Source organism: Anas platyrhynchos, chromosome 8 (genome assembly GCF_047663525.1).
Source record: "Anas platyrhynchos isolate ZD024472 breed Pekin duck chromosome 8, IASCAAS_PekinDuck_T2T, whole genome shotgun sequence".
NCBI classification, from domain to species: Eukaryota; Metazoa; Chordata; class Aves; order Anseriformes; family Anatidae; genus Anas; species Anas platyrhynchos.
Window position 1 is genome coordinate 14,553,855 of NC_092594.1, and position 26,688 is coordinate 14,580,542.

Consider the following 26,688-nt stretch of genomic DNA (forward strand, 5'->3'; position numbering starts at 1 on the left):
CGCAGCGAGGCGGGGGCGGAGGCGCCGGGTTTGAAGCGGGGGCGGAGGCGCGGCCGTTGGCACTCGGGGCGCTGCTGCTCCTGCGGCCGCGGGGGGCTCCGGCCATGGCTGCCTGGGACCTGAGCTGCGCGGCCAAGCCTCGCAGGCGGCGCTGGTCCGAAGATGAGGAGGACCCCGCCGTGCTGGTGCTCAGCCACTTCTCCCGGCCGCCCCACCTGAGTTTCGGCAGCCTGCGTGTCGGCGCCTCCCGCACGCGGCTGCTGGGCATCCATAACCCCAACGCGGAAGATGTCGAGGTGGTGGTGGAGCGCGTCCCGCCGCCCGCCCGGGGCTTCAGCATCGGGTGCCGCCGCTTCTCATTGCAGGTACCGGGCGTGAGGCGAGGCGAGGCGGCTTCGGGGCCCCCTCCCCCGAGGGGAAAGCCGAGGGGCTCGTCCTAAAAAGGGGGGGAAGGAGGGCGAAAATTAGGAATAAATGCTTGCGGTTCGGAAGGAAATCTTGGGCACGGCTGATGGAGCCCGTGCTGACTTGTGGTGGGCAGTTATGACGGGCTGGGACCTGGGAGCTCGGGGGGGGCTCCCCGCAGGTTGCTCGCAAAGCGGGGCTTAAAAAGCAGGCTGGACCCTCACCATGTGGTGTTTGGGTAGCTACTTCCCCTGGTAATTAATAAATATTAGGTGTTGCATGCAGTAGAACTTGCCAAAGCACACGCTGGATTATGTCATCGTGAAATGGACTTGCCCAGAGGCGGAACTCCTCATTCAGATGCTCAAAAGACAGGTCGCTGTCACGCCCCTTGAATTTGTCTGTGGTGTGACCGCAAATACAACAGTTGGTCTGTTAGTACTGAGATCTGCAGGGTGCTGAAGTGATCTGGTAGGTCGCTGGATGAAGAACTGTAACACAGATCTGGCACAGGGCTCCACGGCTTCCCTGCTTGTTTATTTATTTATTTTAAAGTCTGCTTGTATTTACATATACTGGGGCAAAGCTGACGTTTAGTAATCATTTGTCACTTCATGATGTCAAAATATGCATTCCTTCTGTGTACTGGTTTTCATTTGATTTGAATACTCTATCTTGGATGTTAGAAAAACTTACGTAAGTGCTATGTATTAAACATTTATTTCTCTCCATTAGTCAGGACAAACCATCTCTGTTTCTGTAACGTGGACACCATTAGAAGAGGGCAAGGTCAGAGAACTGATAACATTTGTTATTAATGGCATCATAAAGCATCAAGCTGTGCTCTTAGGCGTTGCTGAACAGCCTGTGAAGAAAAAAGTGAGTATGTTTTTATTGTCTGAACTAATTTTATTATTTTGGAATAGTTGAAACATACTGTTTTTATTAGTTAAAAAGATCAGTGCAGGAGAATTAAAAATGGATAAATGTTGTTTGTGGGAGAGTCTGTTACATTTAAACTTTTTTCCAGCAGGCTGGGAAAATAGATACTGGTGCATTATATTGCTTAGAGAATAAAACTTGATACACACACAAAAACAATCAGTAATGGAAATAAGTTATAGTGAGTTTTGGACTAGGTGTATTATAGGAATGTATTCTTATATATGTAATAATATTCCTATATACATTATTGTATATAGTGTATAATACAATATGTATAATATTTTTATATATATTTACTATTATTATATAATCCTATATATAATGTTTGCTTCTACACAAATGTATGTAGAAAGTCAGCATACTAAACTTTCTTTATGGTTCCTTTTCAGAAGAGTCTCTGGGAAACTATGAAAAAGAACAACATTGCAGAAACATCGGCGTCAATAAAAGTTAAAAAAAGAAATTCAGAAGTTAAACATGTTAATGAAACCTTTGAAGTTTCTCAGAAGGTAGAGAGACTAAGGAGCCCACTTCAGTCATGTGAAAATCAGAACATAGTGGAAAACAGTACATCCCCAGGAAATGACTCTCTTATTGGCTCAGAAAATAAATTGCCTTTATCTCCGATTTCACCTGTGCTACAGCAATGTCCTAATACTGCTTACACACCAGTTTCAATGAGAAGATCTACTACTTTCTCAGATATTGCTTCTGCTGTATGTGAGAAGTTACTGCCCGAAATAGACTTCTATAATATCAATAAATCTGTTGATAACCATGATGAATTGAAATCTGAAAGTGCATACAATTTTACTGGATTAGAAAGAACACTAAATTCAAATAATGAAGCAATTATTAATTGTAAAATCTCACGTGTTTGCATTCCAGAACATTCGGCATCTGTGCCCATTTTAAGTACAAGGAGAATTTTAAGTCCAGATTCTTTTGTGAATGACCGTCATCATGTTGATGTAGATACAACAGAGCAGTGTGTTCCAATTCTGTCACCTGATCAGTTTGTGAAAGACAGCTTAGCACATGTACAACCAAAGACTCCTAAACCTGAGACGGCTTTAATATCTTCTGCTATGGGAACTTATGTCGTGAAGAGATTTTTGCCCCCAAAATGGAATAAAAATGGAGACGGAGAGACAAAAACACAAGTCCACGTAAACTACGTGTTAAATGAAGCCTTTGAGACACACAACGTAGAATCACAGGTACTTCATTATAGCAAACCCAAAGAAAATCAGTCAAAATTTCCTTCTACAGAGGAGCTCCAGACATCCAATTCTCAAGCAGAGCAAACAAAAAAGCGATCGGTTCTTTCTGCCACAGTCATCAAAAAGAAGCCTGATGCTGGTGAAGGAAGAAGAATGGAAACTCTCCAGCCAAAATCTAAAAAATGCCTTAATAGAGCAATAAAGGATTGTGAAAATGTGGTGCCTGTATATACAAAGGTAGAAATATCGAAACACCTTCCAGTTACAGATCCAGTTTCAGCTGGAAATAAGTGTCACAATGAAAAAATAAGTTCACAGCCTACTGCTGGATCAACTTCTTTGTGTCGTAAGAGGAAAAGCGAAATAAATATAGAAAAAAATAGAGTTACAGACCCAGTGTATGTGGAAGAAGTGGAAAGAAAAAGAACTCTAACTAGCATGTACAATAAAAAGAAAACACACACTGCTGTGACAACATCTGCCTTCAAACCTACAAACCAAGGGAGAGTAGGGCTGAAAAAGAAAGCTGGTGAGTAGTATCTTCATTTACACCTTTCGGAAACATGCTTTTGATTATGAAATGTGTATAGGAAACTGAACTGTCTAGCAGCAGTCAAGGATATTTCATCTCACTGAAATATGGGTTTTTGCATTTTCTTTTTTAGATATTACCTGCATTTTACAAGGTTGAAAACTAGATCAGAATTTTGGTTATGTAATTGGCTTAAAATTTATTCAATTCTTTTGTAAACCTTGGCAATGACAGCAACAGGAAAAGTATCAGTTCCTGGGCAGAGTAATTCAAATTTACAGGAAACTTGATCACTTTAGAAGTGATTTCTGTCACGTGTACATTTACCATTGTGCATATTTGAATTCACAGCTGTTGTTGTGTATTTTCAAATATGTTGTTTCTGAGTCTTATTCATGCTGCCTGTTTTTTTTTTTTTTCTTTTTATAATTAGTCTGGTATCAGTCTTGTGTAGATCTTTCTGTCTTTACAGTTTGCTGATGTTTTGACCTTCAAGCAGCAAAGTAAGTTGACTTCTTGTATTTCAACATTCTTTGGGTTTCAAAATGTTCCACTCCCAGTTGTGCTTTGGAATACAAGAAGAATGTGTGTCACTACCTGAAGGAAGCACTCTGTTTCCTGAATCTTCATGCAATCCCTGCAATACAACTACCAGGAAAAATTATTACGGCTTTCAGATTAAAATAGCATGTGCTGCTTTCTTCAGTTCTTCAGATGATCTATTCTATCTAGATTTGATTTTCAGCCTTGAGTTCAGGCTTTTTAAGACAGTGTACATAAAAACTCACTAGGTCTGTGTTCACCAGGAAAAGCAGTATTATATACCAGATTATTTCTGTTCCTCCATTTGCATAAAGGTAGGTGGGCTGGACAGGAAAGTATTCTGAGAGCCTAACATTTCTTAGGTGTCTCTTGATCCTGGCTGTAAAATGCAAAACTGATAACAGCTTTGAATTATACTCTATTTGTAGCAATTTTTCTTCCAAAAAATGTCTTGGTATTTTAATTGCTTTTGGAGACAATGCAGTAGGTGCTGCTTGTAGTAGTGGAATGTGATTTTTCTTTGTGAAGCCTGAAAATTAGCTTTGAAATATCCATCCTTAGGGTAATCCACCTGAAATCCAACTTAAAAGCACTCAAAACATTATTAAAAAGCTATTAGATTTGTGTGAGAGACTGGAATAAGCATGAAAAAAGCTAAGCATGAGTGCAACCTGTCATTTATGATCTCTTATATTTTTTTCATCTGAAATAGCGTCTTGTTAGTGGGTATCAGACAGCAACCACTGACCATTTGCAAAAGCATGCATTTTTTAGTCTTCATTTGACATCAGCATAAAGTGTTCGCATTAAGTATATGTTTTCATGTGTTGAGAATTAGAAAGTGTGTATCTATTTTTTACCTGTGTTTTAAGTCCTTCTACCACTAGGTGGTAGATAAAACTTAACTGCTAATACCTTGATGCCTAAGGTAATACACTCAGGCTGCTATAAAATGAACATCAATGTAGCATGCAATCTAACTGGAGGAAGAGGTCAATCAAGCTCCAAAAAACCATGCATTTTACCCAGATGTTCACAGAATACCCAATTTCACATATCCTAATAAATGTTTCTACCAATTACATTAGCTTTGTATTTCTAGGATATGATAATAAATCTAAAAACCTCAAAATGAAGGGGACCAAGGGGACCACTTTTTTTTTTTTTTTTTTTTTTTTTAGGTAAGCAATTTATCTCTAAGGCTACCCTATGACTATCTAGAGGATACAGAAAATTTTACGCGTGTTGTGTGTTAACGTGTTCTGTTGCTTGTTCGGCTGAGACCAGGGTGCAGTATTTGAGTACGTGTAGTGGAAGAACCAGGGAATACAATAGTCCTTATTTGCTCTTAACTGTTTTTCCCATGTGTATTGTAGACAAACTGCTTAAATTTTTCCATCATCAAGGGATCGCAAGTATGTTGATGGGGATTTATAGGGAATCACTCCAGTTCTTTGCTGTACAAGTGATATGAACCTTAATATGTTAACTTTCACTGACATCTGCGTCACTGATGTGTTCTAATACTTGTAGGTTCTTCCCTTCAGGGAGCATCAAAAACTGCCAACAAAATTAATAAACCCATTGCTGGATTGGCTCAGTCTCACCTGACGTTTTTGAAACCATTGAAAACAGGTAGGCAGACTTCTGGTATTTAGTAGAGCAATATCCACTGAACTGAATATCACAACTGCTGTACTGCTGTCTGTAGTTGAGACCCAACTGAGTAGAGTATGAAATAGAAGGTTGTACCCACAGTGAAAAACAATTAGTAGAAAAATTTATATACCTTTCATAATGTGTCTGCATCATAAGAAAATTGGTTGCCACACTTAGTCAGCTGAATGTAAATATTCCTTTCCTCTGTTTTTGCATGTAAGTGTAAAAAACTACAGGTGTGTTCCCAGGGGACTGATGGATGTCAGTAAAATGCTTCTTCCACATCTGGTAATTTTACTGTAACAGAATACCTAAGAATAGAAAACTACCTGCCAAAATGATACTTATTTTGCAACTCGTATTAATACTAAGTTGATCTGATCAGAAAAATATATTTATAAAATGGTTGTTCCTGGCAGTAATACAACTGGACTTGGTTTTGATCCAAGACATGCATTAAAAACTATTTTAAAAATATATTTTTAGATATTAAAACCACACATATTAGATAGTAAAAATAATAAGAATATGGGTTCTTGTATTTGATCTAGTGCTTTAATAACTTAATGCAGGATTTGTGGGTAAAATTTATTTAACAGCTGACCTGTTTTTTTTTTTTCTGCTATAGTGCTAAATAGAGTATCAAACTTTAATATTTTCCACGATAAGGCATATAATGCTTATCATGTGTTTCAAGAAAGGCTGTTCTTTAAATAGCAATCAAAGAAGGAGAGACTTATTTATTTATTTATTTTAAGTCATTCCTAGGCACCCAATGCCTTTTGCAGCTAAAAATATGTTTTACGATGAACGTTGGAAGGAGAAGCAACAACGAGGTTTCACATGGTGGTTAAATTTTGTACTTACCCCTGATGACTTCAGTGTAAGAACAAACACCTCACAAGGTAGAGACAAGAATTTTCACTTTATCTTTTAATATTCTTAAATGTTACATAAGGTGCCTTGTTCATATTAGTGAATAGGGGTCCTTGTTTAACAGTAACCCCAACTCATCATTTTACTTTGTGTAGCATTATGCTTTTCTGTAAGAGTACATCTTTTTTTTTTTCCATTTTTTTGTATATTATATGCATTTTCAACCTTTGACTTAATACTGTGATAAGCTTAAAGCAAATATTTGGTGATGGGTTTCAGTGGCAGTTGGGCTAAAAAATATGGAGTATACTAAACCAAAGGCAATTCTAATGTTGGAGGTGGTGCTGTGCAAGATGCATTGGAACAAGGAATACACACTGGAACTTGTGGCTGCAGTACCTCTCTGTGGGTGTTGAGTGGGGAATCCCCACCTGCTGAGAAACATTATAGTTGCTGCTGTATTAAAATGATGATAATATACTTCTCTCTCTATTTTCAACCTAAAATTCTGAAGGTTGTCAAATTCATTTTAGAACTAAATTTCCAGCCCAGCCCTTATTAGCCCATTACTTTAGGAAATAAGTGTTGTTATAACAAATATGTGGCTAATATATGTCTTGCCAGGTACAGGAATATAATGCAACAAACGATAAGCTTCCTGAGGAACTGTTGCAGGAAGCACAGCCGAAAGCTCAACAGATACCAGTAGAGTCAGATCATGCTCCATTTTATTGCACGAATAGCCTAACTTTCATAGTGAACTTAAGAGGGGTGGATAGTGTTTCACACCACACAAGAGTATTGGTCAAAAGCACTCAGTCAAACTACTACAAGAAAACAACCCCACCTGCAAGAAAACAACCTCCTTGTGATTAGCAGTCACATAGACCTTGTCCTCAAAGCCAGCTGCTGGCAACAATATTTCTCTAAATTCCTCAATTGTGCAATGTGGGAGCACTGTCATGGGAACTTCTCATAGTTGCCCTGGTAGCTTGGTTTGCTCAGCTGCAGCAAGCCATGGGATTTTTGCTGTTTCAAAAAATCCCTCAACAAGGAACAAAATTGTTACACAGAAGTAACATAACATTGTGAACATAGATGGGGCAAAACTACTTTTGTTTGAGATCTAAGGGCATACTTTTTGTGTGTGCATTTAAACAGTAAATGCAGCTGCTCTTATCTTGGGAGAAGAGAACCATCATAAAACCAGTGTTCCCAAAGCACCAACAAAAGAGGAAGCATCTCTAAAAGCCTATACTGCCCATCGTAGATTGAATAAGTTACGACGTGATGCTTGCCGTTTATTTACATCTGAAGAAATGGTTAAAGCTATTAAGAAGCTGGAAGTTGAGATTGAAACTCGACGTTTGATAGTTCGTCGAGACAGACACCTCTGGAAAGATGTAGGTAAGAATGATAAAAATTTGCATACTTAGAAAAAAGTAGAAGAAAGTTTACTCATACGCTTAGTTGATTTACTCTAAAATAGATTGTTAGGAATATTATCTATAACACGAAATTTTTGCTAGATGTAATATTATAAGATGTTCTCTTGCAGGAGAGAGACAAAAAGTCCTTAACTGGCTCTTATCTTATAACCCTTTGTGGCTGCGTATAGGTCTGGAGGTAAGTGCAGAATATGTGGTCTATAATCAAAGTTTTAGAGAGATCTAACAACCTTTCTAGTAGGGAGTGTTTTGTGTTTCTTTGTATTTTCTGTTTTATTAATCCAAGTAAGTTCAATTTAATTATAGTGAGTTTATGTGTCTTGCTTTATTATAACAGACTTGCTTTAAAAACATTTACCTTATTAAAAAAAGAAAATATTCAATCAAGAAAAGTGAGAATTAACTCCCCGACCAATAACAGAAGAGCAGTTCACAGTCTGACTCTTAGAGGAAAATGTGTCTTTCTTAAGAGAACTACTGATTGATTGATTCCTGAGATATAGATGATCAAATGTTTTTATATGAGACAGAATATTCTAAAATTTCCTTTGGTTCTATCCTTAAGTCAATATTTTGAACAAATTGATTTTTAGAGGCTAATAAACATTTGCTATTACAAAATTTCAGTATTAAATGATATTCACAAACACATACATTGTTTAGGGTCATTTTTAATGGTTATGCTTTTTTCCCTTTTCCTTCATATTAGACTGTTTATGGGGAACTGATACCTTTGGAGAGCAATAGTGATGTTACGGGCTTGGCAATATTTATTCTTAATCGCTTGCTCTGGAACCCTGATATTGCAGCAGAATATAGACATCCCACTGTGCCTCACCTTTATCAAGAAGGTAATGGGTATTTCCCAAAATAGACTATTTGTAGCACTTAATTTTTGAACTGACATTTAATGGGTTCTATCTTTTTAGGCCATGAAGAAGCTTTGTCAAAATTTACACTGAAAAAAATGCTGCTGTTAGTTTGCTTTCTGGATTGTGCCAAACAGTCCAGACTGATTGACCATGACCCTTGCCTCTTTTGCAAGGATGCAGAGTTCAAGGTAAGAGAGCTGTGATCTGAAATCTTTGTCCAATATTGTTCTATGTAATATGAATATTCTGTGACTGAATGTAGGACACATGTTTTTTATGCCTTTAGGTGCATTTCTTTAACAAGTATTGGCTGTTTATGTTTCTATGTGAACATTCTCAGTATATGGTCTCATGGTTACGAAAAAATTTCCCAAGAAATCTTTGAGGTGTTGGTTCTGTAGAAAGGACTCCGTTATGTTGCATTAACTTGCTTTCCTCTCTGAAGCTAAGCTTCTGCAATATTTTTAAATATCACTGTAGCATACTGCAGCTGATCTTAAACTCCAAGTAAGTCCAGGCTTTTTTCTTGTCTTCTCTTGTTCTGCTGTAATAAGAGATGATGCAACATCTGTCATAGAAACTCTTTGATTAACAAATCTTTGCTATGCTGAAATAAAATTTTCTTTAGTTCAGTATGTACTGTGTAGACAGACTGTGATTATTATTTTTTTTTAATATTAGTATTTAAGGTGTGTGTCTGTTTGTTTGTTTTAAGACAAGTAAAGACATTCTGCTGGCAATTTCTCGAGGCTTCCTAAGTGGTGAAGGTGACCTTTCCCGTCATCTTGGTTTCCTGGGACTACGTGTCAGCCATATTCAAACTCCACTTGATGAATTTGATTTTGCTGTAACAAATCTGGCTGTGGACTTACAATGTGGTATTCGTCTTGTGTGCGTTGATAAAGAATTATTTTGAACTATTCATTTTCTTTTATATAATACTTAATACGAGCTTAGCTAAGCTATTAAACTGTGACGTTCCCTTTTTTAGGAGAGCAATGGAACTTCTCACCAAAGACTGGAGTCTTTCAAAACAGTTGAGAGTTCCTGCAATAAGTCGTCTACAGAAGATGCATAATGTTGATATTGTTCTTAATGTCCTTAAAGAGCGAGGAATTCACTTGGAGGATGAGAGTGGTAAGGCCTAAAAATCGGAGTTATTCTAAGCCTATTGTAGGACTAGTGCACATTTCATTTCTTTGTTTTATTTAATAGGTGCTTCAATTGACTGTAGGGATATTGTGGACAGACACAGAGAACGAACATTAGCACTGCTGTGGAAAATTGTCTTTGCTTTCCAGGTACTACTCGATTACTTTTTTTTCATTTCTTACTAATTACAAGTGAAAGATAATGGAAAACATTAGTGCTTCAGCAATTATTTGTTGTCTGTGAAGGCTTCTACTAATCAAATTTTAAACCGTGGAACGATCTACTTTGTATGTTTGAAGTGCAGTGCAAACATTACATGACATTCTTAACAGTACATTTTAACCTTTTAATTATGCTCTTTCTTGTATACCTTCATAAAAGATTTTGGAGGGGGAAAACAAACAAACAAAAAAAACACTACTTTTGAGCTTCTGTTCTTAATGCTACCAGAACTGACAATTAGACTAAAATAATGTTGGTCTCTAAATGCTGTTAAGTTCTTACTAACTGAAAAGGGAATGTGGGAAATCAAATTTCGAATCAGCTTGTGAGGTCACTCTGACAGACAAATATAGAGTAAGCTCTATCTTTTTTACTATATCTTTTTGTTTTATCTATACTGAAGCTGTATCTTTTTAACTTTTTTCCAATTATCTCAAAACAGTAAATTTGAAGAAATGTTCAGTAAGCTGGTCTTTAACAGTTTCCCACAAAACAGTGAGAGCGTGGGTTTAAGTTCTTTATTTCAAGCAGTTGGTAGCTGCCACTGCCACCTATGCTGGCAAATCTAGATTACCACTACTGATTCAGTGTGGCAGATAGTGAGAGTGGTTTCTCTTTAAAATGCTATATATAAAACTTATACATTCATCTGCTACAATGCATAGCAAAATAAAATTTTTTTTCTTCCTAATAGGTGGATGTTCTTCTTAATGTGGAACAGTTAAAAGAAGAAATCATGTTTTTAAGGAATGCACATAAGATAAAAACACAACTGGGCACTCTCAAACTTTTTTCAAATTGTTGTAGAATACAAGAAGATAACAGTCGTAGCTCCTTACCTCAGAATTACAGTGAAAACGTGAAGCTGCTGATGGCATGGGTTAACGCTGTTTGTGGATTTTACAATATAAAGGTAAAATGCTTACTCTTTAAAGAGCACAATTCTTCAATTTCAAATTCTTTCATGTGTATTAACAGCCAATGGTAATTAGTTTTAAACATTCCTACATTCTTCTCAACTTTATTTAATCTGATTTGGATTAATCATCTTACTGTGGATGTACCTGCAGAAGACAAATTTGAGTAAAAGGATTTCCCCTTCTAGCTAATCTCATGTATAAAAATGCCTTTTAAAAATATAGTTGGAGTTCTAGTTGGAGGTGGTTTATAGTTTTTTTTCTTTTTTTTTTTTTTTTTTCAATTGGTATTCATCCTAAACAGATTTGCACATAAAATTTTCACCGTTAGTAGGAACTGTGAGCATTAAACTAATGTTTAGGCTAAGGAGGATTCCTTTCATCAGAGGTGTTTATTCAAAAGGGTCGTGTTGTTGGTTGTTCCCTCTTAAGAAGAGAGGCCCTGTTCAGACTTGACTCTGATCAGAGTAATGTCACACTTGATAGTTTTTCCTGACGGGCAAAATAGAACATTTGAAACTAATGCAAGTTCAGACCTTATTTCTGCACTGAAGACCTTAAAAGCTATCTCTAGAAGTTTCCTGGGGATCCTTCAATTGAAATACCGCTTTCTGTTGGGTTTCTTAAGTCTCTCTCTTGAAGATTCACTGTATAGTGGTTCACACCTGTGTTGCAGATTTCTTACAGCTACGTGCCAATGTACAGTGAATGTTCAAAGGAAGCACTGATTTTGTAACTTTTTCTCTTTGTCTAAAATAAATTTGCAGAATTCATACTTGGTCATTTGCAAAGGTGCAAGATGAAAAATTCTATATCCAGTTTATACCGATTAACTGGTACCAAAAATTCAAGGAACTTGTAACTTACTGTATTTTATTAAACAGGTGGAGAATTTCACAGTCTGTTTCTCAGATGGTAGAGTACTGTGTCATTTAATTCATCATTATCATCCATGTTACGTGCCTTTGGAAGCTGTGTGTCAACGTACAACTCAAACAGTAGAGTGCTCAAGAACTCATATGGTGGGACTAAACTTATCCTCATCCTCAGAGTCTGATACTTCTCTAAATGTTATGGAAGGAACATTTGACCAAAGTAAGTTATTTAATATAAGAAAACTCATGTTAAATCTGTTTCTCTTGTATCCAATCTGATCTGACAAATATTTTCTCTTTGCAAAGCCTCAGTCATGTACAAGGAATTGTTGGACAATGAAAAGAAGAACTTTCAGCTGATCAGTACTGCAGTTTCTGACCTAGGTGGCATACCAGCAATGATTCATCACTCAGACATGTCAAATACAATTCCTGATGAGAAGGTGAGATAGCTGCCTTTAGAGTTGAAGTAAATGTGTCCTGCTGTCCTGTCTGTAGTCCTTAACTTGCTGCTTTCTGTGTTTAAATAGGTTGTTATTACCTACCTATCATTTCTGTGTTCGAGGCTTCTAGATCTTCGGCAAGAAACCCGAGCTGCTCGATTAATTCAGTCTGCTTGGAGGAAATACAGGCTGAAAAAGGAACTGAAACTTTCTCAGGTACTCTTTGCTTCTGCAATCTCGTGGCTCCTACTTTGAGAAAAACTAAATAAAGAGTATAACTTCATTGTTTGGAGTATACAAGTTTATTAGAATAATATTGACATTTAATTTTAGCACCACTATTATCCAAATGTACATGTATAGGCTTCTTGGTAATTACTAAATTTAAGAAGTAGTTACTTTTGTTTAAAGGGGATTATTCTTTAAAGACTATTGTACTTTAGGGTTTCTTTCAGTTTCTAACTTCTAACTAAAGTGTGGCACCCCTCAAACCCTTTTTCCAAGTCAAATATGAAACTGTTACACTGCTTCCTTGAAACAAAGAGTTGTTCCTTTTCAATTCCTATTAATATCTCTTTGTAGTTTGTAAAATTAAACCTGCACATGGATTTAATATTTTTGTTTAGGTGCTGAACTTCACCAAAGTGTTTTGAGTCAAGTTGCATGGTATTTTCTTTCTTACTTTTTTTGGTAGTTATGTCAGATCTTGTGATGGCTTTAAAACTATGACACTATTAAGGCTGATAAACACCATCACTGTATCTGAGATGTTTTAGAAACTCAAGCAGTGTTCAAGTGAAATATTTTGAGAATCTGTGGAATAAAGGGGGGATTTTTTATCTCAAATTTCTTTTTTTTTTTTTTATTAAAAGTGTACAGCCTTAATGTTAATGATAAAACATTTCCTTTATAACTGTTTTTCAATAGTGAATAGCAAAGGTGCTTGAGGGAGATGTCAAAGAAAACACATAAGCTTTGCAGACATTATTTTGAATTTAATCTTGCAATGTGCTCAAGTACGCTCTGCCATGTTACCATGTGGATAGTCTACTAGTAGGGATCTGACAAGACGAGCTACTTACTGAAGTTTTAACTCTGTAAGTTGCTTTTTCCTGTTGCCCTGATGTTTATCAGTCTGTTACTATGACCTTTGGGTTATTATGAAAACACAGATAGATGTAAACAAAAATCTGGGCTGGATGGACATGATCCAGTGTGACTGTCTTTGTACTCAGGTTATTTCAGTATAGCTGGAAAACACTGGTATGTCAGTTAATATGGATATCTTAAACTCTTATGAATGAGAACTAAAATTGAGCTTTAAAAAAGGTTAACTTAGGAGTGCTAAAAAAAAATAGAGCAACAAGAACTATCAAGGTGGGAAGATGCAGATTTAGGTGATACCACACTTTTACAAAAAAACTTAATGCTGAATTAAACGTTTTCTGTTTAAGAAAAGTTCTTGCCATAGAATAAAGAAAAACTGTGTTATCAACAAGCCTAATTTTTATAAGATTGCTTTAGATGGTCATTCTAATACATCAAAATATGGGTGGAAATTGCAATCCTAACTGTTCAGTGGAAATTGACTCTTTGTAGGAAAGAGACAGAGCTGCTCGGATAATTCAAAAACATGCAATAAACTTCTTGTTTCATCGACGTATCTTGAGGAAAAACAATGCAGCAGTGTTAATCCAGAAGCACTGGAGAAGATGCTTAGCCAGGATGAAGTTTTTAAAACTAAAAAACTCAAAACTGGAGGAAACCAGAAGTAAATCTGCCACAGTAATTAAGGTAATATGATATAAAATGAGATTACACATCAAGGTAATATGATATAAAGTGAGATTCAAGGAAAACTCTCTGAAACCTATAAGAAAAAGGACTGCTCAGGGACATTTGTTCTGCTTACAGCAGCAGATGTTTTCACGAGAACGTACATGTAATACACTTTTTTCCTTTTTTGACATGTTTTGGTAATTTTCTCTCTCCAGAGAGAAATGGTAATATGCTTTTAAGTCTATACTTGTTCCTTCTTAGTATATATTTTGTGCTGATATGCCATAAATATTAAAACACTGGACCATAACCAAGGCAATGTAAGGACCAATCAGATTGTTCTGGCTTGCTTCTTTACAGCTGCTGAACACCGTTAAAGAAGCCAGACAATAATTGGCCACCTAATGTTATGATACCTGCATTGAGCACTTTAAGAATGCCAAAAATTAGTTACCAGCTGGTAGTTAGTAATTGATAGTTAATGTAGTTTCTCAAGATACTATTCCCAGCTGTTACCCAAAGCCATATATTACATTCTTAGGACTTTTTGTAATGGATTTTAAAGATTCACTGATTTATCACATAGTTTAACAGGGAATCTTTTTGTTGCCAGGGCAAATTTAGTGCTTGTTTTCTGGAATTTAAAGTGCTAAAAAAACAAGGTTTCAAGCATTTGGACGTTGTTTTTTATTTAGGTATCTAGGCTTATCTTCATGGAGGTTAAGTAGAAGTACACAAATCTTAATAAGTCTGAGGGCAGTAGTTGTCAAGATTAGACTTAAGCTATCATAAAGAAAATACTAAATTATTTTTTTTTTTGCAGGCTTATTGGAGGAGATACTATGCTAGGAAAAAATATTTGCAGCTAAGATACTATGTTATCTTTATACAAGCAAAGAGAAGGATGGTAATGGCTGTTTCTGCATATAAACAAATTGTTTGGGCTACTGTTACAATTCAGAGACATCTGCGGGCAACTAAGTTGGCAAAAGAAGATCGACAAAGATATGAAATCTTAAAGTCTTCAGCACTTACTATTCAGTCTGCATTCAGAAGATGGAGAAAACGCAAAATGCAGCAGAAAATTAGAGCTGCTTTAGTGCTCCAGACTTATTTCCGAAAATGGCAATCTTCAAAACTGGCTAAAAGAAGAAGAGCTGCCCTTGTCTTGCAGTCTTGGTACAGGATGAACAGAGATCTGAAACGTTATCTACATATTAAGCAAAGTGTTATCAAGATTCAGGCTTGGTACAGGTGTCAGATAGCTAGGCATATTTACCAGCAGCATAGGGCACAAATAGTGACCATTCAGCAGTATTACAGAGCTTATATATTAGGAAAAAATGAGAGAGAGAACTACTTGCGAAAACGTGCAGCTGTAGTAGTTCTCCAAGCTGCTTTTAGAGGCATGAATGCACGTATACTATACAGGCAAACCAAAGCAGCTTGTGTTATTCAGTCCCGATGGAGAATGAGACAAGAGAAACAAAGATTTTTACAATTAAAAAAACACATTACTACCTTGCAGTCACATGTGAGAAAATACCAACAGGTAAAAAGATACAAAGAGATGAAAAATGCTGCTTCTGTAATTCAAGCTTGGTATAGGGCATGTGTGGATTCTAAAAAAGCAGCCTTGTCTTTCCAGAGGATGCGTCTGGCTACTATTGTCCTACAGTCTGCCTACAGAGGAAGGAAAGCTAGGAAAGAGGCACACATATTGAGATCTGTGATAAAAATTCAGTCAAGTTATCGTGCTTATATTGTCCGGAAGAGATTTAAAGACTTAAGAGATGCAACAGTGAAAATACAAGCTTTTGTAAAGATGAGACAAGCACGTAGGTATTATTGTGCGTTACTGGAGGCAACGCTTTATGTCCAGCAAAGGTATCGGTCTCATAGATATGCTCTTCAACTTAGAGAAGATTATAGAAAATTGAAGGATGCTTGCATAAGAATTCAAGCTGTAGTTCGAGGCTATCTTGTCAGGAAACAAATACAGAAGTGGACAGATACTGCAGTATTTCTTCAGGCACGATACCGAATGAGAAGGGACAGGACACGTTATTTAATCATCTACAGAGCTGTTGTTGTCATTCAAAAACACTATCGTGCATACCAAAAACAGCTCTGCCAGAGGCAGGAGTTCTTACAAGCTAAAAAAGCAGCCGTGTGCTTACAGGCAGCCTACAGGGGTTATAAAGCCCGTAAAATGCTTAAACTTGAATATAGAGCTGCTGTTAAAATTCAGACTGCTTTTCGAGCTCATGCTGCAAGAACGAAGTATCAGGCCATGATTCAGGCCTCCATTGTGATTCAGAGATGGTACAGAACTTGCAAGACTAGAAACAGGCAAAGATTGACCTTCAGACTTATGAACCACGCTGTACTAATTATCCAAAAACATTACAGAGCCAGTGTCATAGGCCGAAAGCAACGGCAAGAGTATATTGAGCTGCGTAACTGTGTAGTACGTCTTCAGGCCATATGGAGGGGGAAAATGGTGAGAAAAAAAATTCAAAAGGAACACCATCTCGCAACTATTATTCAGTCCTATTACAGAATGCATGTAAATCAACTACAATTTAAAAAAATAAGACATTCGACTTTAGTGATTCAGAGATACTTTAGAGCTTACTATATGAAAAAACAACAACGTGCACTTTATCTAAAAACAAAGGCAGCTGCATTAGTCTTGCAGTCTGCTTACCGTGGGATGACTGTGAGGAAACAATTGAGGAAACAAAGAAAAGCTGCTACAACCATACAAACAGCCTTCAGATCATATGTGGTGAAAAAGAACTATGTAACACTTAGATCTGCAGCTATAGTAGTTCAAAGGCACTATCGCGCAGTTATTCATGCTAAATGGCAAAAGCAAAAATACTTATCTTTAAAAACAGCTGTAGTCAAAATGCAGGCAATTTACAGAGGTATGAAAGTCAGACGACAAATTCACCGTATGCACCAAGCAGCTATTTGTATTCAAGCCATGTTTAAGATGCATCGCATAAACATTAGATATCGGGCAATGAGAATGGCAGCAATTATAATTCAAAGACAACATAGAGCATTTTGTTTAGGTAAAGTACAGCGTCAGAAGTACTTGGAGCTTAAGAAATCCACCATTATCCTTCAGGCTGCCTGTAGAGGCATGAAAGTTCGACGAGACTTAAAAACTATGCACCAGTCAGCAGCAATGATACAGTCGTATTATCGAATGCACAGACAACAAAGGGATTTCAGAAACTTGTTGCTGGCAACTAGACGGATTCAACAGTGGTTCCGTGCTTGTAAGGAGAGAAATGCACAAGTTCATAACTATATGACCGTGAGAAGTGCTACACTTCGTCTCCAGGCTGCATTCCGTGGCATGAAAACAAGAAGACTTTTAAGAACCATGACAGAATCTGCTGAGGTTATTCAGAGAAGATTTAGAACTTTTCTCAAAAGAAAACATTTTATTTCCCTTAGGACAGCTGCTATTGTAATTCAGAGAAAATACCGAGCAACAAAACTAGCAAAAATTCAACGTCAAAAATACCTCTCATTCCTTAATGCTGCTGTTACCATACAGTCTGCCTACAGAGGCTTTGTGGTAAGGCAAAAAATACAGCAGATGCATCAAGCTGCTGTGGTCATCCAAGCAACATTAAAAATGCATAAAATTTACATTTCTTACCAAGCTCTAAGGCTTGCTTCGATAATCATACAACAACGTTACCGTGCTTATAGGGAAGGGAAGCGTGTCAGAGAAATATACTTAAAACAGTACAATTCTGTTTTAGTTCTTCAGGCTGCCTATAGAGGAATGAAAACAAGATGCTTCTTGAAGAAAAGGCATGAGGCAGCACTTATAATACAGAGAAACTACCGAATGTACAGGCAGTACCACCACTACAGAAAAGTTCAGTGGGCAACCCAGCTAATACAGAAGAGATACCGAGCGAATAACCTAAGGAATATTGCAGTACAGCGCTACTCTTCATTAAAGAAAGCAGTAATTTGTATTCAGAAAGCTTTTCGAGATATGCGTTTAAAAAAACTACTTCAAGAAAAGCACCGTGCTGCTATTGTTGTTCAGAAAAATTTTAAAGCTTTTAGAGAACGTCAAAGGTATCTCTCTCTTAAAGCAGCTACTCTTGTCTTTCAGAGAAGATACAGAGCTTTGATTCTGTCAAGGCAGCATGCTCAGGAGTATCTTTGTCTTCGTAGAGCAACTATTCTTCTACAGGCTGTGTACAGAGGTATCAGAGTGAGGAAGAGTATTGAGTGTATGCATTTAGCAGCTACTACAATACAGTCAGCCTACAAAATGCACAGGAAGAGAAGGTCCTATCAAAATATGAGAATTGCAGCTATTGCTATACAAAACTACTATCGATCCTACATTAAACAAAAGAATCAACAGAAGGAATATCTGACAATGAAGAAATCTGCTCTTGTTATTCAAGCATATTATAGAGGCACTAAGGAACGACAGAAACTGAAACTTATGCATGCTTCAGCAACTGTAATACAATCTAGTTATCGAACGTATGTACAGCATAGGTATTATAAACAGTTGTGCTGGGCAGCCAGAGTTATACAACAGAGGTTCAGAGCCAAAGTAGCAAAAGAAGCTGACATGGAAAACTATGCAAAAACAAAAAAGGCCGTCATTTGCCTACAGTCCTCTTTTCGTGCTAAAAAAGCAAGGCAGTTGTATAAAACCAATCTTGCTGCACTACGCATACAATCATTTTTCCGAATGTATGTAGAAAGGAAGCGTCTTCTTGCAAAAAAAGCAGCAGCGATAACGATCCAGTCTGCGTTCCGATGCCAAAGAACAAGGGCTCGTTATAAATTGATTCAAAATTCAATAGTTGCTATTCAGAGGTGGTACAGGGCATGCCACAGGGCTCGTTTACAGAAAGCAGAATACTCTGCTCAAAAGCAAGCAATAGTAATTATTCAGTCTGCCTGTCGTGGAATGAAAGCAAGAAAAACAGCAAGACAAATACGAGCCGCAAGGAAGATTCAGTCTTTTCTTTGGATGGCCGTGCATCGCAGAAAATTTATTCAACTTAAAACAGCAGCAATTACAATAGAAGCCTATTACTTAATGTATAAAGCTAAATCACAGTATGCAAGCTATAAAAAAGCAGCAGTTGTCTTACAGAGATGGTACAAATCCTGTTTGATTGTAAAATGCCAAAGAACGACTTACTTACAAACCCGGAAAAAAATCATCCTTGTGCAGGCAAGAGTCAAGGGATTCATCGAAAGGAAGAGGTTTCACAAAATGAAAGAAAGCGCAATAAAAATTCAGGTAATTTAAAATGTACAATAATGGTTTTGTTTGTTTTAGATTAGTGCTACTATTTCAAACATACATGGTCTGTTCTGAAAGTAGCAGGACTGGCTTTTTCCTGGGCGAATGGGCAGACAAGAGGTGGTCTGTGCACGCAGGATCGGTGGAGGGGGATATTGGGAACACTGGGAAAAATCAGCTGTCGGCCGTTGAAGAGAGCAGGTCGCTTGTACTGTGAACACCTGTCGAAACGCCTCGTCATGGAGAATCATGGAGCATTTACTGGAGCAGCGATACATGATCAAATTTTGTGTAAAGCTTGGTAAAACGGGCAAAGAGACTCACGACATGATTAAGGAGGCCTACGGTGATGCTGCCATGGGTAGATTGGGTGTTTTTGAGTGGCACAAGCTGTTCCGAGAAGGTAGGGAAAGAGTGGAAGACGACGACCGCTCATTTGCTTTTTTGATCAACATGGAGTCATCCACAAAGAGTTTGTACCACCCGGACAAACAGTTAATACAGTTTTTTACGTGGAAGTCCTCACAAGACTGTGAAAACGCATTGCTCGTGTCCGCCCAGCCATCGTCAACAATTGGCGGCTGCACCATGACAACGCGCTGAGCCACACGTCTTTCCACGTAGTGGAGTATCTTGCCCAGCACAAGGTGGCAACGCTGCCTCAGCCCCCCAAAAGCCCCGACTTGGCCCTGCCAGACTTTCTTCTATTCCCGAGAATAAAATCGACGCTCAAGGGGAAGCATCACGCATTGGTAGAGGCGCTTCAAGAGGCCGTGACGAGGGAGCTAAACAGCATTCCGGTCCAGGCGCTCCTGGGCCAAAAAAAAAAAAGAGTCCTACTACTTTCAGAATAGACCATGTATATGTTAAAATAGAATTAAGTTCTGAAGTACAGTATTTCAGGTGCGTAGCTTTTAGTATTGCAGAGCACAGAAATGAGTCTGTCTCTTGTTTTGGTTTTCCTTGCTGAAGCATTCATTTCAAAAGTGATATTCTCTTCCTTCATTTCTTTCCGCTAAAATTTTACTAATTTTACTATTTAAAATTGGAACTCCTTTTTTTTTTTTTTTTTTTTTTTTTTTTTTGAGGAACTTCTTTGGCCTGACTAGCTTCCACCTACTTAAATATTAATAGCTTATTTTTTAATTTTTTTTATTGGAATGCAAATGAAAGCTGTTTTGATGTGTTGACGTTAGTTGGAACTGGTACTAAGTATAAAGTGAGGTAAATGGAAGAAGTACAATTGCTGCATTCTTTAAGACTTTCTGATATTTTCATGTCTTCTTAAATAACCAAAGTATTGTGGGTTTTTTGTTTGCTTGTTTTTAAGACATTAAATAGATCCAGAATAATTTTGGTGCCTAGCTACCATTTTGACAAAGAATTTGAGGAGACATATTTCATTCTTTGGGAAAAGTGATTAAACACTCTTTTCCTTCCCTCACTGATGGGATAACACATTAGTGTGGTTGGCAAGAAGTAATGGGAGTTGCTCTATCTCCCTGTAGCAAGCTAAATATCTGTCTAGTTAATGTCCAGCAGACCTGTTTTTTTTGTTGTTGTTTGTTTGTTTTTTGTGGATAAAGGAGAGAAGATATTTCTCCCTGTTATTTATATTAATTATGATTTGTACTGGGAGTCATTTTTATTTTAAATTAATGTTCTGTCATTGCTTGTGGGAGAAGTTTTACATGACTTCCTGTGTTGTTCTTAATTATTATACCCTAAGGTAAAAGGAAAGAGGTTTGTCTTTGGGACATTACTGGAATGAAAAGACAGCTTTTTTCTCCAGATCAGGAAGGAAAGGGAAATAATCTCTCATAATTGTTCAGGTTGTTATTACTATCCTCTTGAAGAGCACAATTTTCTTTTGGCAGATAATAAAACAAGTGTGCCTTCCTCACTTCTATTCTTTGGAGGGTTGGGAGGGAAATGGCAGCCTATTAGCTATTTTTCTGAATAAAACGTACATACGGATGTTTTAAGGAGAGAAGAAAATTTATTCAACAAAAAGCTGCTGCTGTGATCATCCAAAAACATCTGAGATCTTGGCAGGAAGGCAGGCTTAAATTTATGAAATACAACAGAACTAGAAGAGCTATCATTAAACTGCAAGCATTTATGCGGGGTTATTTAGTCAGAAAAAAAGGTTGGTATACTTCACGTTATAACTACTTTTGATGTAAAATATCTCTATAGCAATTTTAGCATTAATTCTAGCTGCCAAGGAAGAACTTTTTTTTTAAATGCTTGTGAAATCTTTTTGGCTTACCCATAAACTGATCCTTTACACCCATGCATGCTTACAATGAAACTGTTTTCTTCAATCTGTTAAAGTTGTTATTTACAATCATTTCTATGTGTTACTGTTCAGATTAGAGAGACCCAGGACTGAGGAAAGGTATCTTAGTTCTGAGCTAATGACTTCAGCGGTCATTATTCAGCATCTTGCTGAAGTATACTTTTGCTGTATGCTTTGGTCTTCGCATAGATGATCAGTTATCTCTGGGTATGAAAATTAATGATGTTAGTTCTTCTGTTTTCCTTGACAGATTTCAGAACAGAAACAGAAGAAACTGCTTTGCTTTATAGCAGCTGCATATCATCATGTCTCTGCAATTAAAATTCAAAGGGCCTATAGGATGCATCTCACCTTAAAGCTTGCACGAAACCATATCTCATCTGTTCTTATAATACAGGTTAGTCTAATTAAGGATGAATCCTTTTGTGTAACTATTTTGTCAGCTGAGCTGTAGCACTAAGATACGGTAGTTCCTTCATACGTGAAAATAAAGCTAAAACACAGAGACTACAGTTTATTAAGTAATGCTGCTTATAGCCAGCTAAATGTAATAAAGTGGATCTCAGCAGGCTCTGGAGGTCTCCAGAGTGGTCACTAGCTTAGTCCCATTGATGGAAGGAGTTCAGTATTAGATAAGTTGAGCGGTAATAGTAAACAATTAGACAAGCGTTTGGTAAGATTTGGCATACAGAACACTATTTCCCCTCTCGATAGAGGGGAAGAAAAAGACCAGGGAAACAGGAAGTGGAATAGTGGTTCTTCCTAAAAGACAGCTGAGGAAAAAAAAACAACAGAATTCCGTGCCTACTTGTTCCTAGCTGAGGAAGAGTTCTGCAGTTGAGTTGATTTTGCAGTCATTCATTACAGCCACTAGGCAGATCACAGCTGAATCATGGTGGTCAGATGAATGCTAGGGATATTTAGTGCCTGTAGGTCAAAACTCATGTTAAAATAGTGCTTTATTTATTTATTTATTTATTTATTTATTTATTTACCAATGCTTGTTTAGGAAGGGAAGTAAGAATTTAGGGAGAAGTCTTAAGTAAATAAATAGAAATCTACTTTAATTTAAACAGAGATGGTTTCGAGCAAAAATGCAACAGAAAAGATTTCTAAGACATTATCAAAGAATCATTCAATTGCAACGTATGATTCGAGTCTGGCTAAATCGCAGAAATGATGCAGCAACCATAATCCAACGAAGCATACGAAGATTTCTTGCCTGCAGACGTAACAGAAAATTTGCCAATGGAATAATTAAATTTCAGGTAAATACCTGTTAAAACTGCAGTTTTCTTAGTTTTTGTTTCATGGGCTTTTGGAGAGAGGACAAATGTAAATGTTTACATTGGTCGTTGAATTTATCAGTTAAATTACAAGACAAGCCAATTTCAATTCAAAATTAAGCACAAACATGAAGTAATATTAAGCAGATACTGTTTTAGGTGACTTTTGGGAAGTGTATGGGGATATGTATACATTCGTGTTTTTGTTCTTTTGTTTTGCAAATGTGCTATTTGGGAAATTAAACACTGAACGTGATTATTGGGTACTTACTTAAAAATAAATAACCGAAGTGTTTAAATAGTTAATCAGACTTATATAATGTTGATTTAGAAAGCTAACGCAATTCTGTTCTATTGTCTCTTCTGTTCACAACTTTTTGGGGGGCTTTATGAAATTCCTTTTCTATAGGCATTGTGGAGAGGATATTCTTGGAGGAAGAGTAATGACACAGCAAAAACTAGAGTTTTAAGGCGCCGTTTGGAAAAGGCTAATGAAAAGAGCAAAGAAGAAGAAAAACTGTGCAACAGAACCGCAATTGCTATTGAACACCTTCTAAAATACAAACATCTTTCATACGTTCTTGCAGCATTAAAGCATCTAGGTCAGTGTTTTGTTTTATTATGGAATCATATTAAATCAATAATATTTTTTTACTTCTTTACAAGGTCTATTTAAATTTAAGAGGAAGATCTGTAATTTTGAAAATAAATTGCTTGAGCTTAAGGATCTTATTTAAATGTTCTATGTTATAGAGGTAGTTACCAGACTCTCCCCACTCTGTTGCGAAAATATGGTCCAGAGCAGAGCAATCTTCAGTATTTTTGTTCTAATTCGAAGTTGCAACCGGAGTGTTCCATGCATGGATGTGATCAGATACTCAATTCAAGTTCTACTTAATGTTTCAAAGGTAATGTTAATATTTTATTTTGCAGGGCTATGAGCTGTAGGCTACTTTATTGCAGTTATTATTTATCCACAAAATTTCTGAATGAATTTAAACCAAATTGAACAATTTTGAAGAGCAAAAATAAATCTGAGCTTTAATTAGGTTATTTCTTAAGAAAATTAAATAATTACTACATTTGGTAAAAGAAAATGCTTCCATGGGCATAGTGATTTTTTTTAACTGTTTACATTATTAGGATATCCCAAGTATTGTGTAGAAACAGGTAACTGTAGTAAAGATAAACTGTCAAGTTCTTAAAGTAAAAACATACATGTTGAAGAAGATAGGATACTTTTCCAAATTCATGTCAGAGAATAGATCACTTCTTACAGAGCTGACCATTTTCATAAATACTTAAAGTTGTAGTAGTACTGTAGATATTGACTCTGGATTGATTGATCTAGAGTTCTTATTCTGAAATTTATAAAACTTGTTAACATAATTTTTTGGTCTTATATCCAACTTACAGACATTTATATTCAAATACATTTTTCTTATTTCAGGAAAATAAGAAGAACATTCAGGCTACATCTATTCCTATTTTTTTCTAAACCTATTGTAATTTGTTTTTCTATTTTAAATGTAAAATCCAGTTCTGGGGATTTTTAAATGAGGGTTGGGAGCAAAAGGGTAGCTTTTTGTAACCCATTACAATGGCATAACGTGCAAAAGCAATTTTTACTACTTGGATGCCAGACAAGTGGCAAATTTGATCAGGGGAAGAATGTGGATATTGCTTTATCATCTAATCTGAAAGTTATGTTGAGGATCTGTGTATATAAGACTTCTTGTCTCTTTCTTTTACAACAGTATGAAAGAACTACTCAAGCAGTTTATGAAGTAGAAAATTCCATAGATACGTTACTAAACCTACTGCAAATGTACAGAGCAAAAGCTGGGGACAAAATTTCAGAGAAAGGAGGAAGTATTTTCACAAAGACTTGCTGTTTGTTGGCTATCCTTTCAAAGGACTCGAAAAGAGCTTTGGTAAGACTTAGTGTCTTGTTTTTAATAGTTTGATTTAATGGTATTTTGCTCTTCATTTATGTTTTGGTGTTGTGTTTTTTTATTCTCTACTAATACCAATTACAGCCATAATGTTAATTATAACTAAACTCTGTTAATGGCAAAATGCAGTTCCAGGATGGTGAAAACAGTTATTACTTAGAGTTTTGTATGCCCTTATTACTCAGAGCTAGTCAATATGTCACTGACTTTTTGATCCTGCAATCCTTGCAAGATTGTTATTGCAATCACTTTTTTTCCACGGTTTTTAATAGTTTCTGTAATCATAGAATAGCTCGGGTTGGAAAGGACCTTAAAGATCATTTAGTTCCAACCCCCCTGCCATAGGCAGGGATGCCATCCTCTAGATCAAGTTGCTCAGGACCAAGTTACTTAGCACTGGATACAGTTTATTTGTTTCTTAATTAACTCTCCCCCTCCCTCCATTTCTGCAAGTTTACTTTTGCTTTTCAGATAAAGTTAAGATAAAAACAGGATAAAGTAAATAAAAGATAAGTCAATAAAAGCAGGCAATATAATCGCAATATAATCGCTCATGACTTTGTGTTGATACATTCTATTGTAACAGAGACATAGCCTGTTTTTGAAAGACATTTCCTTTGCTTGTGCTTATTGATAGAATCTTCAACAAGGTTATCAGGATAATCTGTGTTCTGTGCTACAAATAGGCATCATCTGTTTATCCGTCAGATAGGAGCACTTAAGTTATCCGGTCACCTCTGACAACTGTGTTAATCTTTCATTGATAGGAAGATGCACATACACTAATTTGTCTCTGTATCACTTGTTGCAGACATACGCCAGTGACATATTAAAATGGTTAAAGTGAGAAATTAGTAAAATATGACCTGCGCTTTTTTATTGTTCTGAGGTCTCAAGTGGCGTTCCAGTTACATATTTTGATAGCAATAGATCACTGATTTGTAGTAGGTATGCTGGTTTTGAAACAGTTTCACTGTACTTGTGGATAGAAGTTCAGCTTACAGTAAAAATGTCGAGTTTTCATTGAATAAAGTAGATTTCTTGATCTAAATTGATTTCAAGTTTGTAGTATTAATTATGTGTTATTTTCATCTTTTCTCAGGAAATCCGAAACTTGCCAAGAGCTGTGGCTTGCATTCAAAGCCTCTATAAACTTACAGCTCATAAATGCAAAATGGATGCAGAGAGAACACTTGTGAAACAGAAGACAAACCCTTTAATTAATGGAACTTCCTGTATTCCAGTAATTCCTCTGAGGACAACAACAGTTTCAAGGTAAGAACTTAAAAATTAGTCTGCAGTTTTTGCAGCAGCAACATGCTATTTTAATAAACCACTATTATTTCAACAGAATTAAACCAGACTGGGTTTTGAGGAAGGATAACATTCAAGAAATTGTAGATCCTCTCCAAGCAATTCTGATGGTGATGGATACACTTGGCATTGCCTGTTATGAAAATTAAATTAGTTATAAAAAGTAAATATATGAAAGCATTTTTGTACAGTATGTATGTGGGAGGCAGCAAAATGATTTTGAAATAAAATAAATGTGTTATCTACCCTTGAGATTGTTTGTTGTTTTTTTTTTCAAATTGCAGATTGCTTTTTTGCAACTTTTTTGTATTGTATACAGCTTTTGAAATCCTATTTTGTACTACTACCAAAAACAATTGTACAATAAAATCATACGTTCTTGACAGTTTTCCTAGTGCAGTAATGAACTAGTAATGCAATTGTTCTTATGCAACTGTAAGTCTTACCAATAGCAATGTATTCCTCATCTGATTAAAGTATTTCATATTTGTTTGTGTGGGACAGTTATATTGGCTTGTCTGACATGGAGAGCTATAGATAAGAAGGACAAGTAGTCTGATTTTGAAACTAGCTAGTGATTCCAGGGGCTTGGGTTCACTTTCTAGTGAACTTTCAGAGGTCATGAG

At 36.5% G+C, this 26,688-nt stretch overlaps 1 protein-coding gene across 1 annotated transcript; it reads left to right on the forward strand.

Moving 5' to 3' along the window:
- ASPM (assembly factor for spindle microtubules) lies at window positions 1-26,314 on the forward strand. The gene is made up of 25 exons (XM_027463332.3): window positions 1-365; window positions 1,141-1,284; window positions 1,740-3,102; window positions 5,182-5,283; window positions 6,066-6,212; window positions 7,345-7,590; window positions 7,742-7,809; window positions 8,341-8,482; window positions 8,561-8,691; window positions 9,219-9,394; window positions 9,495-9,640; window positions 9,719-9,804; window positions 10,572-10,790; window positions 11,679-11,889; window positions 11,976-12,112; window positions 12,200-12,328; window positions 13,712-13,906; window positions 14,715-19,202; window positions 21,758-21,904; window positions 22,584-22,775; window positions 23,203-23,395; window positions 23,547-23,701; window positions 24,551-24,727; window positions 25,851-26,023; window positions 26,100-26,314. The coding sequence occupies exons 1-25, from the start codon at window positions 105-107 to the stop codon at window positions 26,209-26,211; spliced, it is 9,540 nt and encodes a 3,179-aa protein (XP_027319133.3). The 5' UTR covers window positions 1-104; the 3' UTR covers window positions 26,212-26,314.
- The last annotated feature ends 374 nt before the right edge of the window (window positions 26,315-26,688 follow it).